Raw genomic sequence first — 17483 nt, 5'->3', positions numbered from 1 at the left:
GGTCCGGCGTGCAGCGAGCGCGGAGGACGGACGATGGAAGAAGAATGTGCAACACGGGTGTCAAACTCATTCTTATCTCCATAATGGTTGCCCTAAAAAGGCCACGTGTAGCAACGCTATAAACGTAGCTAAATGCTATGTCAAATAAATGCAACCGCTCCTTCATGTTAAATAGCTCTAATTTCAGAACTCCAAAATGTTGCGTAGATGTGAAAAACATAGTTTACTAGTTGTGCTGTTACGAGAGCAATCTTTTTATTTTAACCCTCATAATATGTTAAGGGTCAATTTGACCCGTTGGGTCAATGGGTGAAATGGGTCAAATTGACCCTTAACGTAATAAGAGGGTTAAGAAACTCCATCAATCCATGATCAAACTATCACTTCACTAAGTGAATGAAGAAAACTATCATCTAACACAAGTGGTGACATTAAATTTGTTTAAATTGTCTCAAATGTGAGGTGCAGAATAACAGAATAAGTGCAACCGATAATTGTTAGCCGCTAAGAACAGATGTGTGTGACAGATGTAGAGTTTTAAAATAAATGGCTTCACACAACCTTGCAGATTTATCTGCACAAATACACAAATATCAACTATATCGCTGCTTTTAATTGTTTTTCTGGTTTGCTAACTTTAGCGTACTTAGCATACGAGATTGTACTCTTCGCATCATAACACAAAAGACATACCGCTTTTTCTCCTTGAAGCACAAACATGTACTGGCCTTCGCATCTTTTTTGAAACATCCTTCCATCTGCAGCAACTTTTCTCTTCCTTTTCCATCGTCACCAGTTTCCTTCTCAAAAGACGACATAACATTTGGTTTACTTTTAAGCAACAAAAGAGATGAACTATGTGTCAATGTTATTTTAGGCCTGGCCAAGTTCTTCATTCACAAAAACAGAATGCAAAAATGTTCCCCAAATTTTACTTTCTTCATAAACGATTTTGAATTTTTAAAAAAAAATCCTTAAAACTTATGGAAAAATCCAAAAACCAAAAAATATACAGTTTGATGTCTGAGATTCCCTGTGAACCACCAACTTAATTACATGATATATTCCCTTTGCAAGTTTTTTTTTTCTTCCTTTTAATTTTACTTGTCTATCTATTTATTTAATTATTTCCTTTTACTTTCTTTTTCGTCTAGCATTATATATTTCTCACAAACCGTTAACACTATTAGCTTCTGATTACTTACAGAACGAATGTCCTTATGTCCTTTGCTTCCTCATCCGTGGTTGTTTCATTGACATTCACTTCTATCTTGCCATGTTTATTTGTACATATGTATATTTGTGTGCACTATTTATGTTAAAAAAAAAAATAAAAAAAAAATCTGTCCAGCCCGCCGTCTGCAAGGCTCAAAATACCAAGGTAACGATTAAAACACATTTTTTGTGTTGAAAAAAAAAAAAAAAAAAAAAAAAACTTTTCTCTTCCTGGAAATTTTGGGATCATTTTTATTTCTCAGCTCCGCTTGTTGAAAGCGGAAACACTGCAGTCTAGTGGCAGGAGGCCATCACTTCACTGGTAACGTGCTCGACTTGAATTTTAGGAAATGTAGTTTACCGTCAATGCACAAGTTTGACTTATTCATTTCACGACAATCAGACCTTTTAAGACGTTCCTGCGGGCCGCAGAAATGAATTCGGCGTGCCGCATTTGGCCCGCGGGCCTCGAGTTTGACACGTGTCCAAACGTATTGGAATCCGAAAGACGGCTTTTCAGCTGTTTTTACTTTATTTGTTTAAAAAATGTTGAGTCTTTGCTCGCTCAGACTGCAGAGCGTTGCTCTTTTCTCCTTGCATCTGTGTTGGTCGTCCTCCACAGGTCATCGCTTACCCAACTCAGGGCCACATTTGAGTTTGACACAAAAGATTGCGACGTTTACTCGCGATATTAGATAGTCGGTCTCTTCGTGAGCAGAAAACAGGGCTGTTGCTCGGCTTTCTGTAAAATTTCGCTCCCGGCGAGCCCTTCCAGAGAAGCAGAATAAAATCTCACTTAATTACAGACGACAAATTTTACCCCCTCAGACGTTCGACATGTGTTGAGTCTCAACAGCTGCCTTAGTTTTCTAGTCGGCTGAACTTCCCGCCCCTCAATTTGAGTCCCCAATTGAGAAAATTAGATCATTACACTGGAATCAAACACCGGCCACATCTGAGGCCGTCTTTCTTCGGCTGCTCTTTCAGCCGAGCGCCCCTCGGACGCCTCCCCGAGCCCACCCGGCCCCCCCGGCCCACAACAAACGCTATTTACGGGTCCGTTTGAAAGGAAGCGAACCGGCAGCCGGTTTCCCAAACGGCGGGGAAGTGCTCGGACGCTCCGTCTGAGGCTTCCGGAGAAGTCTTTACCCGCGACGGTAATCCGATTACCGCGCACTTGAGCTGCACTTTTTGCAGCAGCTCGTGTTACAGCGCTTCTTTTTTTTTGGATTCAGGATTCAAACATCCCATTGCCCGGCTGTGCCGCTTAAAATGACTAGATTGGAGGTTTGAATCTTGTCGATTATCTCCCACCGGCCAGATCGTGCATTACTTATACTCAGTGTGTTCCAGATTCAAGATTCAAAAAGCGTTTATTGTCCGGCCTGGTGTTTCCCCGTACGATGCAATTCGTATTTTTGCATATTCTTATATAGAACATTAGAGGTGACATGCCTGAGAACTTACTTTACCTTGGAAACATTTCTCTATTTTCTAGCTTTGCGTCCAGTATTGTGCGAGGAACAGAAGCGCAGCCCCTGCAATTTTGTATTTTTTTAAATTTAATTTACTGTTTAAGATGATTGACTGGCTTGAGTGACTAATAATGTCATGGAAGTCAATATGACCTTTTTTCCTTTTAATTGAAGATCGATTGTCTCACTGAAATGTCAAGGAGTTACTCTACAAAATGAAAATAAATGTCTCTATTTTCTGTTTTCAAGGCAAGCTTTGCAATTTCAAATTTTTTTTTAATTCAATTTTATTTGATGCATGAGCAATTTATGAAGTAAATGGAAGCTGATATTGTCTTTTTTTGAGCAAATAAAATTTTAATCAATCAATCAGTTGATTCTCATTGGAATTCCAAGGACTCAAGGTTTTTTTAAATAATTTACTGACATGTTCATCATTTTCCAATCATTAAAATAATCAATTAATTGAGAGAGCAACTACTAGATAATCAAAATAATCATTTGAAATCTACCAACACTCCAAAAAGATAAACAACATTGGGAGTTAAACACTTGAGAGCTTAATTTACTTTAAAAAAATGAAAATACATTTCCCCATTTTCAATTATGCGAGGAACATGAGGGCAAACACCGCAATTTGTTAATTTTAAAATGTAATTTAACATTTAAAATTATTAACTGGCAAGAGCGATTAATGAAGAAATGGATTTTTTGCGCAAATAAAATTTTACAATATTTTTTTTCCTTTAATTGAAGATCAATCGATTCTCTCTGAAATGCCAAAAGATCAAGTTGTTTTTTTTATAATAATCCGCTCCCCATTTTCCGATGATTTAACCAATCAATTCATTGACAAAGCAACTGATGGGTAATCAAAATAACCATTTAAAATAAACAAAAACATACAGTATCACCAAGCGTGTAATCATCGGGATTCAAGATGAGTGGTTTTAGTTTATTTAGGTAACAAGAAAAAAAAAAAAAAAGAAAAAAATCTAATTAATGTAAATGAATGGAAAAAAAACACGTCAGTTTTATTTTGCTACGTTGTTCTATATTCCATTTCTGTATTTTTTGACTCAAACGAGTCATATCATTTTGCGACATGGCGTTCGATGCCGGCGAGGAATTACAAGACGGTGGTTTATATTCACAGAGTTTGTGTTGAAAGCGATGCACGCTGGGTTTCTTTGACTGCCGAGGCACCAGAAGGTTCCCCTCAGGGGGATTTGACCGTGATAAAAATGGAGGTTTGTTTCAACAAAGATGCACCGGGGTCATTTTTTTCCCACACGGCTCGCCAAAAAAACATGCTGCCCGCTCATACGTCACAAAACTCCTCTCGAGAGTTGGAAAAAAAAAAAGAAAACAAAGAAAAAGGGGATCGGGGCCCGCTGCTATTCCGGTGACGTTATTTAGTGAACGTCCTATTAATGTACGATCGGATTTAATCCTATCTGAGATTGAAATATTCGCTTTGGAAACAACGGCTAAATTTGCAGAAACGTAGCTTCCTGTGCGCTAAACATGTGTGTGTGTGTGTGTGTGTGATGTGGTCTGTCCCGTCAGGTTTTTGCAAGCCTCCTCGCTTTGTTTTTTTTCCCTTTTCTTCCGTTCCGATAAAATGCACGCTCTTCGTCACGCCTCGTCACGGTGAAACGAACTCCCCGCCTCTCCTTTTTTGATTTTTTTTTTTTTTTTTATTATTCATCTGCTTTGCAGACCGAGATTCCGAGTTTCGCTCTTCTTCTGGTTGTCCGAGTGTGTTTCTGGTTAGAGGTCGTGGTGGTCTGCTGTGTCAGGGATGCATCGCTGACTTACACCCACACCAGACCAGAACATTTTCCAGCTGCGGACCTTGTTTTCTTTTTGTTTTCGGACATTTTTCAGTTTCCCGTTCACTCACCGCTCACTTTAATAGGTACGCTCCCGCCGTTAGCACGTACTCCGCTCTTGTGAGGCCCCGACTCTCCGTCCAATCCCGTGTTTTTAACTCTCAAGTACGTCCTGAGCCTATAAACCTCTCTAATCCCATGAATTACATCTCATTCATTCCCATCCAGATGCTCTTAATAATTTAGCTAATGACAATAAAATGTGCTTTACCCTTCCTTTTTCCCCGAACGGCCCCCCTCTCAACCCCCCGGGGACGCACTTAGCCCAACGCTCGGCCCCGAAAATGTGATTCAGAAAGCGCTTCCCACCTCATCATTGCCAGATGTTTAAGTCAAACACTCGAGCCGCGGTGTGTATATATAGATAATCTCAAACGTGGGATTACTGGCGGCCGTGGGGACTCGGGGTTGACGCATATAAACCGCGTGGGCGCCGCGCACGTCCAACGGCGACACTCCGGGCTTGTTTACCAGAAACCCGAAGGGGTCAGTCAGCCACCGGGTTCCCAGCGTCTCTGGGAAAACTCACGGGCGGCGGGTGTCGGATCCATCACGGTGATTACCGCGCCATCGCTTAAACAAACACCACCTCTCCCTCGACCGGGAGTTTCGGGAGGGATTAATGCCGGAGTTAAGTATTCCAATTCAAAGACGACAATAAACAGCCGGGATGGTTTCCAGATCCTTTAAGCCTCGCGCCGAGCTAACGGTCGGATTGCGACGTTTTTCTGGATATCGTTGATGTTTCAACAATATCGTCGCTTTGCGCGGAGATCAAATTTTGTTTTAAGATCTCGAACCGCTTTGCCCGGCTCCCCCCGTTCATCCGGGTAACCCCTTAAATGTGGCTAAATCCTCTTGGCAGAGTCACTCGTGTCATTGCTTGTTGTTTTTTTTTTTCCCCTTCTCTCACAAAACAGCTGAGCTGGACGGTCATTTGCACATGAACTGAAATGTTTTTTTGTTTTTTTTTCAATTTTTTTTGTGTTGGTGTTTAAATCTATTCAAGTCCTTCCCAGTAAAATGAGGTAAAAGTTCAATTTATTCTGTCGGAGTAAGAAGAAACGCTCGCATAAAATGATTTCTTTTATTTTTTTTTACTTTTTTGATCGGTCAATATTTTTCTTCCCGCAGACATGCAGTGGGTTACCTGGAAACCCAAAATTGCGGATGAATGGATGTGCGTTTTTATGTGGCGTGAATAAGAGGATGAATGGTTGTGTGTCTCTATATGATGCATGAATGAAAGGATGAATCATTACATGTCTATATATGCTGTCTGAAGGTTGCATGTCTCTATACGAGCATCTGAAAGAGCGTAAATGTATCTATATGTATATCTCTATGCGACGTATGAATGACAGGGTGGATGATTGTATATCTCTATATGACGTGTGAATGAAGGGGTGAATCATTGTATGTCTATAGATGCTGTCTGAAGGTTGTGTGTCTCTATATATATTGACATCTGAAAAAGTGAACGGTATATATGTATATATGTATATCTCTCTATGACGTGTGAATGAAAGGGTGAAGGGTTGTGTTTATATGACATGCTAATGACAGGATGAATGGTTGTGTGTCTATATATGATGTGTGAATGTACGTCTCTATATCCCATCTGAAGGTTGCATGTCTCTATACAGCAGATTGGCATCTGAATGAGAGTGAATGGCATATATATATATATATATATGTATAGATACATGTAAGTATATACTGTATGTATGTATATCTCTTTATGATGCATGAATGATTATATATCTCTATATCGCATGTGAATGAGAGGGTGAATGGCTGAATGTCTATATATATAGACCTCGGAATGAGAGTGAATGGTGTATGTATGTATATATATATGTATATATTGTATATGTATATCTCTATATGATGCATGAATTCTCTATATGACATATGAATGAGAGGGTGAATACCTGAATGTCTCTATATATAGACATCTGAATGAGAGTGAATGGTATCTATAAAAATATAGATATATATACTTTATACATGTATGTCTCTGTATAATGCATGAAAGATTATATATCTCTATATGACATCTGAATGAGAGTGAACGGTATCTACACATATATATATATATATATATATATATATATATATATATATATATATATATATATATATATACTGTATACATGTACATCTCTCTATGATGCGTGAATGGCTGAATGTCTCTATAAAAAGACATTTGAATGAGAGTGAATGGTATATATATATATATATATAAAAAAAATAGATACACTGTATATATATATATATATCTCTGTTTGATGCGTGAATGGCTGAATGTCTCTACGTGGGACGGGAATGAAAGGGCGACGGGTCGGACGCCTACGTGACATGTGGACGAGTCGACGGATGGATATGAGAGGTCGAATGGTAAAATCTCTCAAAATATGGCGTCCGAATGAGAGGGTGAATGCTTTCACGTACCGACTCTCGCCCAAAGGCTGCAGGGATCGGCTCCGGCGGCCCCGGCGACCCCGAGCGCGGGATAATCCCTGCAGATAATGAATGCACGGATGACTGAATGAACGTTTGTTCTCCTTTCATATGCATCCTGGCTCCGACCAGCAGGGGCCACCGAGGCCCTCCAAAACACCGCCTCTGCTTCTGTCCCCATGTAAGTGGAGACCCTTACACTCTATGGTAATCAGTGTTTTCTCTCCAAACATTTAAAAACAAAAAAAAAAACCTTCTCTTTCACTATCAATCTCCATTCATGGCATATCAACAACCATGCATCATTTCATTTTTCCATCCTTTTCCCCGCCTCCTCCTTAAAAACCACTCAAATCTTATTTCATCAAGGGGCTATTTTATCATCCCCTGTCTTTTTTTTTTTTGGAAACAAGGAAAGCATCAACAGCCAGGCGCCATCAAGCCATAAAAACATTCGTGTCGCTCTCGTGTCACTTCTGGCCGCGGCCGTCAGGAGGTTCGAGGAACTCATGACCGACTCGCCATCATCGCCATCCAAGGTCCCGAGTGTATCGGGCGGTCCTGGGAAAGTTGGGGAGAAACAGTGTGGGAATGTGAACCGTGCACGGACGCTGGTGACAAAAAGGGAAACGGGGGGGTGAGGTTTGTTTGTGAGTGTGTGTGTGTGTGTGTGTGTTTCAGTGGTGAGGGACATGAGGTTTGAGTTTAGGGCCGGCGTGTGCATGCATGTATGTACAGTGTGATATATGCGTGCACGCAAGATGTTCGTGAACTGCAGGGAAAAAAAAAAAAAAAAGAAAATGCATGACCCCTCCCTGAAAAGGAAAAAAAAAAAAACACCCCCTCACTCTTTATCTTTCGTTCACTCTTTCACCCCCTTTTTATTAGAAGCAGGAGGCGGGGGAGGAAACGAACCAGTCGTGTTTTTTTGGAGAAACTCAAGAGCTTTTTTTCGTTTTGGGAGCGGAAGTGCAAAAGGCTGTTCATTTCGGGAGACGTCGTGTCTGTGCTTTGAGTCGGGGTTAGTCATGGAAAGTCTTGGAAAAAAAAAAAAAAGTCGGGCGGTTAATACTGGAATTAAAAAAAAAACAAAAAAAAACCAAAGATGTTTTTTTTTTTTTTTTTTTTAATTTTTATTTTCTGATTGAAAAGAAACATCCCAACATGCAATGCATAATTTTGTTTTTTAATTTTTTTCTTTTTTAAATTGGATTGCGTCATCTAGCAAAAGAGCAGGAACGAATTTCTCAGGATCGTTTTTTTTTTTTTTTTTTTTTTATTTTTCTTTTCTGTTTGAAAAGAAACATCCCAACATGCAATGCATAATTTTTTTCTAATTTTTTTTCTTTTTTAAATTGGATTGCATCATCTAGCAAAAGAGCCGGAACGAATTTCTCAGGATCGTTTTTTTTTTTTTTTAATTTTTCTTTTCTGTTTGAAAAGAAACATCCCAACATGCAATGCATAATTTTGTTTTTTAATTTTTTTCTTTTTTAAATTGGATTGCGTCATCTAGCAAAAGAGCCGGGATGAATTTCTCAGGATCGTTTTTTTTTTTTTTTTTTTTTTTTTAATTTTTCTTTTCTGTTTGAAAAGAAACATCCCAACATGCAATGCATACATTTTTTAAAAAATGTTTTTCTTTTTTAAATTGGATTGCGTCATCTAGCAAAAGAGCCAGAACGAATTTCTCAGGATCGTTTTTTTTTTTTAATTTTTCTTTTCTGTTTGAAAAGAAACATTCCAACATGCAATGCATAAATCTTTTTTTAAATTTTTTTCTTTTTTAAATTGGATTGCGTCATCTAGCAAAAGAGCCGGAACGAATTTCTCAGGATCGTTTTTTTTTTTTTTTTTTTTTTTTTTAATTTTTCTTTTCTGTTTGAAAAGAAACATCCCAACATGCAATGCATAAATCTTTTTTTAAATTTTTTTCTTTTTTAAATTGGATTGCGTCATCTAGCAAAAGAGCCGGAACGACTTTCTCAGGATCGTTTTTTTTTTTTTTTTTTTAATTTTTCTTTTCTGTTTGAAAAGAAACATCCCAACATGCAATGCATACATTTTTTTAAATTTTTTTTTTCTTTTTTAAATTGGATTGCGTCATCTAGCAAAAGAGCCAGAACAAATTTCTCAGGATCGTTTTTTTTTTTTTTTATTTTTCTTTTCTGTTTGAAAAGAAACATTCCAACATGCAATGCATAAATCTTTTTTTAAATTTTTTTCTTTTTAAAATTGGATTGCGTCATCTAGCAAAAGAGCCGGAACGACTTTCTCAGGATCGTTTTTTCTTTTTTTTTTTTTTTTTAATTTTTCTTTTCTGTTTGAAAAGAAACATCCCAACATGCAATGCATAAATTTAAAAAAAAAAATTTTTCTTATTTAAATTGGATTGCGTCATCTAGCAAAAGAGCCGGAACGAATTTCTCAGGATCGTTTATTTTGAATTTTTTTTTTTTTTTCCACAGCCTCCCTCGCTTCCTCCTCCTTCCGCCCTCGCTCTTCCCAAGGCCGGCTGGTCCGCCCTCCCCTCCCTTTCCCACCCTCCCGCCCTGACAAGCCGGCGATCCAACCTTAACTGTTTCCAGACGACGGCGTTCCGCGGGCCCAAACCCCCAACCCAAACACAACAACAAACACCCGCCTCTCCGATCGCTTCCTCCGGGCTCGGCGGGCAAAGCAAAACCCGGAGTCGCTTTTATTTAACACGTTTTTTTTCCAGGTATTTCTATAAAACGTCCCACCCACACCGGGGAATCACCGCGACCTTTCATATCCGGTCCCTCCGCGTCAGCTGGCTGTGTGAATGCCCCCATTTTTCACTTTTTGTTTACGCCGAACCCAATTAAAGGCTCAGCGTGGCGCTAGGAGAGCTCGGGACGCCGCATTGTTGCCGGCGGAGCGTTTCGCGCACAGTGACCCGTTTGTCAGCGGGGCCGGGCGACGATGAACGGGGGGGAAACAAAAAGAGCCGGACATTGTCGCGCTGTCCTGGTGCAGCGAGGCGTCAAATACTTCCAAATTGAGCGGCTCGTACACCTAAGACTCGGTGGGCCGGTCAGAACCGGCTTTTTGAAAAACGCTTGCAGAGTCGATGCCGTGACGTTGACGGAGTCATCTTTATTTATAATGTTGAGATGAGGCGACGTCACGGTGTTATTTCTGTTATTTTTGAATGGAATGATTAATATTATAATGGAAATGTACTCCTTTGCGTAAGAAATGCAGGAAATAACAATCGGCCAAATGAGCAAAAACACTGAAAATCCGATGGAACTGAGAGTAAATTGGAAAAAAAAAAAAAAAATGTTGATAACTATAATAAACCTTGAGTAAACAGAAGTAGGACAGCGAAAATATGGAAAAAAAAAAATCAGAAATAGGAAATGTATGATAAAAAATGTCATACTCATTTTTAATATATAAAGATATATATTCTAGCATGTAAAAATTATTATTATTATTATCATTTTTGATTGGAAAATATTCTAAATAGCAAAACAAGTAAATTCAGCCAGACCAATTCAGTCCAGACAGTACTTTTAACATTGTGTTTTGGTGAAATAATGAAAATAGTGCTGGAAAAGGGGTGTGGACACAAAGGGAGCAATGATGCAATGTTTAATGAATATTTTCATTAAATATTTATTTTGTGTATAACGTAATAATGAAATGATGTTTTGAAACCAGACAAAAATAATTTCTTTTTCCTTTAATAGGGCATATTGTATGTAAGTGTACACTGCTGCCTCCATTGTCCAAGTCGGGAGATAAAAAAATAAAAAAGTGAATTTTGTTCATGATTGAACGTGTTTGAAATAAAAATATAATGAAATAAAATGCGGGTGCACAAACTAGACCTCCGCGCTCACCGATATCGACTCCGAACGCCCGGCGTTTCGGGTTATATCCGTTAAATCCGACTTGGATTCTGCGCAATTATTATAGGATACAGGATTTTTGGTTAACCTCCACATTTCCTTTCCTCGTTCGCAGAGCAAAGCGTCCACTATGAGGACAGCGACCGACCTCAGGCTTCAACTAACCCTCGTAGCCACAGGTGAGACCTTGGCCTCGGCACGATGTGGGAAAATCGCTGTTTTATTCATTTTAAAAAGCGCTCCGCGTCGCTCCGTCATGGAGGCGGAAACATTCCCCTCCCGCTTATCGGCTTCCGACAGCTCGTGTCCGTCGTTCAAGACGGACGGGACCTTTCGCGTATTGTTGTTTTAACCCCTCGACCCCTCCGGCTTCGTCTCGCTGACCTCCCCCGACCTTTTCCTCCGTGTTTTGCCCACCGCAGCTCTCCTGTATCTCCGCGACGGGTCGCGTTGCCTGGAAATCACCCCCGGGGACAAAGAGCTGATTCTGCGAGAGGGCTCGTCGCTCACGCTAACCTGCGCCGGCTCGCCGGGGTCGGGCTTGGAGTTCAAGCGGGACGACTTCTTGTACTTTCAACCGGACCTGTTTCTCGACGACGCGGAGAGCCGCCAAAGCGCCGAGAGCGACGGCTCGTCGGTCGTTTTGACGCTGCGGAACGTGAACTGGCGGGACACGGCGGTGTATCGCTGCTCGGATCAACGAACCGGAGAAACCGAGGAGGTGGCCGTTTTCGTCCCAGGTACGGTTTGTTTTAACAGACGGTACCGTGACGGTATCTCGGCTCATAAAAGCGCCAGAAATAAACCCCCGAAATTCAAACAAACGCCTCCGACCGCAGACCCCGAGGTGTGGTTCATCGAGAACGGTCACGGCATGGTGGCCAAGACCAGCGCGGAAAGCACCATCCCCTGCGTGGTCACCAACCCCGACATAAACGTCACCCTCTACGAGCGAGACACCAAGCTACCTCTCGCCGGGGTGTACGTTCCCAGCGAGGGGTACAAGGCGGTGCTGGAGGACAGGACCTACGTGTGTCGCGGGGAGCTCAACGGCGAGGTGAAAGAGTCCCAGGATTTCAACGTGGTCAGCATCAACGGTAGGCCTCGCTCACTCCTCCTGCAAAACATTTCACCTTCCCTGCAAACGCGCAGTCGGGACCCTTTAATTCAATGTACGGCCTCCACCCGAGCTGTTAAAGTTAATTCGGCGGGTCTATCTTTTAGGCCCGTTGCGCTCTATTACTTACATTTAATTACAAGCTGCCGGTAACACTAATAATTAACCTTTCCGAAATGAAACAAGCAAAAAAACAAATTAAACCTACACTAGCGTCTCTGCAGCTCATTCCAATTCCACTTCGAGCGGAGTATTGCTTTACGAGCGCCCGGATTCACGAACGAATCGGCCCGCGAACTGTTTTTCTGTGTACGAACACGCAAACAAACAAACTCACGGGCTTTTTCTGCGTTGTGGCGTCGTGCGTGCTAATCCGCGTTGTTTACATCCTGTGAAAGCACTTTTTTTTAGCTTTTTCGGTAAGTTAGCCCAGAAAATTTAAGAGCGCTAGTGCTAGCGGTGTTAAAAAGAGGTTCAGAATTACAGAAGCTAAAAGTGAGAGCGGTTCTTGACGTTACAGATTTTGCCAAGCTCTACAACACGGCTAAGTCAACCGTTTGTACAACCCTGAAGAACAAAGATGCGCTAAAGACGGCTGATTAGGCTAAAGTAGCGACTGTGTTAGCGAAGCAAAGGCATCAATTCTTAGAAGGAATAGAAAAGTTATTGTTAGCTTGGACGAATGAAAAACAGCTGGCTGGAAATAGCATTAGCATTAGCCGTAGCGAGGGTCTCATGCAAGAAGGCTTCACATTTGCAGGCCGATTTAGCGAAGGAAACGCCGATCACAAGTGCTGGGAAGAAAAGATAGAGCACCAGAAAAACAGTTATAATTAAGATTATCTTTAATTCCTTTCTGTATTTTTGCCACGAATAAACCCATTATGAATTTTCAAAAGAGTACAGTATGTTTTTTGGGGTCTGGAGAAGGGATTAATTGGATTTACGCGATGGGAAAAATTGATTTGCAAACATTTCGGTTCACAGACCAATTAAATTCGTAAGCCGAGGTTCTACTGTAATTAATTTACCAGCTTTTTAACATTCCGATACGCATCCTCTTTACGCAGAATTCACATGCAATAACAATAATCACTGATGAACGCGGTAATGCAATAATAACTGCTTTGCAAAGATGCAATTTCACATATGCCCCCTTCTCCCCTTCGCAGTCCCGGAAGCCATCGACGCCTACATCAACGCTTCGAAAACCGTCCTCAAGCGCGGCGAGACGCTGACGGTGAATTGCACGGTGCACGGCGTGGAGCTGGCCACCTTCTCCTGGGTCATCCCCAACAGGGAGGTGAGTGGGAGCAGAACAAGGGCTTTTGTTCGCCTCTTTCTCGGACATTTAATGGGTTCAAGATGGAAAGACACACCTTGTTTTTTTTGTTTTTTTTTTCTCTCAGCGCTACTTACTAGCTTTTTTTCTCCATTTTTTTTTTTTTTGTTTTATCAATGTCATCCATGTTCTTGTTAGATCAGGAAATATAACTGGTGGAAAATAAATGAGCAAAAATGTCAATGTCACATTCAAGTGTCTCTCTAAACTTTCCCCCAAGGTCGTCACCGTGGATAAGATGACCGACGTCCTGTCCTCCATGAACATCATGCGCTCCTGCCTGATCTTCCCGCAGGCCGTCGTCGCCCAGAGCGGAAACTACGTCTGCAACGTCCACGAGGGTGTCAAGGAGCAGACTTCCTCCGCCAGCATCAACATCACCGTGCTTGGTTAGGAACACACACGCCCTCCCACACACACACACACACACAAATAAACCGTCGCCAGACGGATTATTATTACGTTACGACGACGGAGACACGAGTGCTTATTATACAAACCGTCGCGAGTCAAGGTGAGCGGAGTGTTTTTTTTTAGACGAAACACATCGGATGTATTTATTTTTGCTGAAAAAGCGAGAAATAAACCTCTGACGCTGGTTTTCTAACCCAGAGGGACGTCGTGACAAAACGAGGTGTTCGCCTCGGGGGGGTTTGGGGTTTTGGACCGGGAGCCAATAAAAGCGCGAGTTTCCCTCTTTGTCTCGTCCTGGAATAATTTTTGGATCCTCGAGTGTTGACTTTATCCACGGCGAGGTGAGCCGTGTTTATAACATCCTTGAATAACTGGAACCGCCACGCTCCCGTTGGGGGGAACGGGCCAAAGTCTGGACGCTCGGTGGAAAAGACACGCACTGTCTGGGCACAAACGTCCTGCGCGGATCCATCATTTCATTCGTTTCGTACCGTAAAGGTTCGCTTTATTGCATTTTACGCCGTTTTTACAGTCGATTTTTTTTTTCGCCCCCTCAGAGCGCGGCTTCGTGGCGGTGAGGCCCGCCCAGCTGCAAAAGGTCTCGGCGAAGTCGCAGGAGAACGTGGAGCTGCGGGTGGAGGTGGACGCCTACCCGCCTCCCCGGGTTCGTTGGAGCAAAGACGGCACCGCCATCAAGGGCGACAAGATCATCGCCACCAGACAAGAGCAGGAGATCAGGTGGAGTTTTATCTACGTGGCGCCGTTTTCTTGTGACTCTCTTCATGCAGAGCGGATCCAAAACAATTTGCGAAATCTCCAGGAATTAAAATCGCCTTTTACCGCTCGATATGCCTCCTTCCTCGACCGGTTGCTGCTTGTTTTTGGACTGTGGGAGGAAACCGAAGAACCCGGAGAAAACCTAGGAGGACACGGAGAGAACGCTCAAACGCCGCATGGTCCCCTTGTCGGAATTGCGGTGGTTTTTCTAATCGCTCAGCACATCTCTTGGCGGTCCGTCGTGTTCGATGATGACCGTCCGTGTCCTGCCTCTTCTACTTGAGAGTCTTGCTGTGGCCGTAGAGTCCAATCCTTGATCCACACTGTCTGCCGCAGGTGAATCCACAGGCACTCCTTGTTGGCAGAGCCTCCGCCAGGTGGGGCGCCAGGTGGCGGCTTCCTCCAGCTGGGTCGGAGTCAGGCTGCACTTCTTCATCAGGATATTCAGTTGGTCTTTTTATCCTCTTTTCTGGCCACCGGCAGATGCAATTGGCCGTAGGGAACTTTTTGTGGCGGGCGATTTTTGGGAATCCCGATGACATGTCCAAGCCGGCGCTGGCCGACCGTGGCCTCCATACTCACGCAGTTGGTCTTGAGGCGTCTATATCCAGGAGGCATTGTGGACATCTGATGTCCTTACAATGCATCCAAGAGTAGAGGAGTGTTGTTAGGACTACGGCCTGGTAAACGGATGAAACTAGTAACACACATACAGTTGACAAAAAACACTGTACACTGGAAATGTAGTTCATTCAGCAAAAGTGACTTGCTAACTCCTTGGAATCAGGAGTGCCCCCTACCATGAGGCAGGAGAACTGCGTGCCTCACTTTGTGGCTCTTTGCAACTGTTTTATGATCGCTCTGCACAAGAAGCAAGTAACACACATACAGTTAACAAAAAAGAAACACTGTATATTGGAAATGTAGTTTGTATAGCAAAAGAGTCCAAACATTTACATACAGAGAGACAGCAGTTCGGTCTTAGTGCAGAGCATGCCAGCTGTCAATCGTCATTGAGGCTCAACAGTCCGCAGCCTCACCGCACGTCTCCTTTGAGTTTTTGAACAGTAAATGTGAAAATCTAGCAATTTTAGATAAAAACAATCCAAAACTGGTGAAGCTAAATGGCAAATACTCCTATAGTGCCAATCACTGATAAATATAACCATTTCATTATTTTCGCATTTTACCCTTTTTTCATTCCAAGATTGGCAAGTGGGGCACGTCCTCTCCTGCCTCCCCTGACTGCACGTCACCGGTAGCAGACGGGATACAATAATAGCTCTAAAGTGAGACATGGAAGGCACTCGTGTCTCGTACCAGCGACAAAACAAGAGCTTATCAATGAGATGAAGTGATTGGCTGTCGGCGGGGTGGGGTGGGGGCTTGAAGTGGCGTCCTGCTCGCGTCAGTCATCGCCTAAGAACGAAACACGATACTTCCTGCTAGGAACGGACATACACACATATATCACGCAGGAACCGCTTAAAAACAAATTCACAGATTGTCTCCCGGGGGAAACATGTCAAGAGATGTCTCGTCTCTTTCAGATACGTCAGCATCCTCACGCTGGTGAGGGTGAAGACAGAGCAGAGAGGCCTCTACGTGGTTCATGTCACCAATGGAGACGACACCAAGGAAGTCACCTTTGACCTGGAGGTGCAAGGTTGGGATTCTCCTAAAAAAAAAAAAAAAAATCAATTAAATTATCAATAAAGTGAATAAATAAATAAATGCGTTTTGAAATTAAAATGATAAAATGATAAAATGATAACATTTTATATATAAACACAAATACACACATGCAAACACACATATACAGCCATACATATATATATAAGTATATATGTATGGCTATTGGATAACAAATAACAAGATAAACAAGTAAAGAAAAAAAAATATATATGGGACTTAATAAAAAACAAACAAAAAATTAATGAATAATAATAACAATAATATCCATGATGATACTACTACTACTACTACTACTACTACTATGACTACTACTACTACTAATAATAATTATAATAGTAAAAATAATCATCTCCTTTCAACTTTTCCCTTCAGGGGTCACCACAGTGAATCAAGCTTCTCCATCTAACCCTAAAATAATTGTAACCAAACTCTAATAATGATAATAATAATAATGATGATAATAATAATAGTAATACCAATAATAATAATTATTATTATAATTATTATTTTGTAAGAAGAAGAAGAAGAAGAAGAAGAAGAAGAAGAATAGTATTTTACCTATATTTATAAATACATGCATGGAAAAAGATGATAACATAAAAAAAGAACAGAAAAGTGTATTGTAATTATTTTAATTGTATTGTATTGTATTGTAATTGTGTTTTAATATTGTAACCAAACCCTAATAATAATAATAATTATTATTATTATTATTATCATCATCATTATTATTATTATTATCGTTATTGTTGTTGTTATTATTATTGTTATTATTATTATTATTATATTACAAGATGAAGAAGAAGAATAGTATTTTACATATATTTATACATACATGCATGGAAAAAGATGATTACATAAAAAAAAAACAGAAAAAGTGTATTGTAATTATATACATTAAAAATCTTTTAAAATATCCCCTCATATCCCTTCATAATTAAGTTAAATGGCCCAGCCCCAATGTATGTCTGTGTGTGGATGCATTTGTTTGTGCGGAACAAAAAAAAAGAAAAAGTTAAAGACATATTCTTTTTTTCACACTCAGTTCCAGCTTACATCAAACTTCTGACCGACCACCACCTTCCCGGGAAGAGACACTTGGTGACGTGCGTTGCCGAGGGCGTTCCCACGCCGACCATACAGTGGTACAGCTGTGACAGCATGCTAAAGTGAGTGTAAACATCAGTTTAAATATTAGAATATTACCCC

The 17483-nt window shown here is 41.3% G+C and overlaps 1 protein-coding gene across 4 annotated transcripts in view; it reads left to right on the top strand.

Moving 5' to 3' along the window:
- The window catches only part of pdgfrb (platelet-derived growth factor receptor, beta polypeptide), a 37642-nt gene that overhangs the window by 3399 nt on the left and 16760 nt on the right, over positions 1 to 17483 (top strand). The window contains exons 2-10 of one of the 4 annotated variants that reach the window (XM_086158705.1): positions 7181 to 7229; positions 11045 to 11108; positions 11352 to 11669; positions 11769 to 12026; positions 13219 to 13349; positions 13609 to 13777; positions 14360 to 14540; positions 16130 to 16245; positions 17320 to 17443. In XM_086158705.1, coding sequence (XP_086014831.1) covers positions 11060 to 11108; positions 11352 to 11669; positions 11769 to 12026; positions 13219 to 13349; positions 13609 to 13777; positions 14360 to 14540; positions 16130 to 16245; positions 17320 to 17443 — 1346 coding nt within the window. In that variant the 5' untranslated portion in view covers positions 7181 to 7229; positions 11045 to 11059. Of the gene's footprint in view, positions 1 to 5556; positions 5614 to 5719; positions 11109 to 11351; positions 11670 to 11768; positions 12027 to 13218; positions 13350 to 13608; positions 13778 to 14359; positions 14541 to 16129; positions 16246 to 17319; positions 17444 to 17483 lie in introns of those variants that run through there. The other 3 variants (XM_086158706.1, XM_086158703.1, XM_086158704.1) reach the window with 3 other exon arrangements.

Source organism: Fistularia commersonii, chromosome 13 (genome assembly GCF_037954325.1).
Source record: "Fistularia commersonii isolate RoL2024-O1a breed Wild chromosome 13, RoL_Fcom_v1.0, whole genome shotgun sequence".
Lineage (NCBI taxonomy): Eukaryota > Metazoa > Chordata > Actinopteri > Syngnathiformes > Fistulariidae > Fistularia > Fistularia commersonii.
This window is presented reverse-complemented; position numbering and strand designations above follow the sequence as displayed.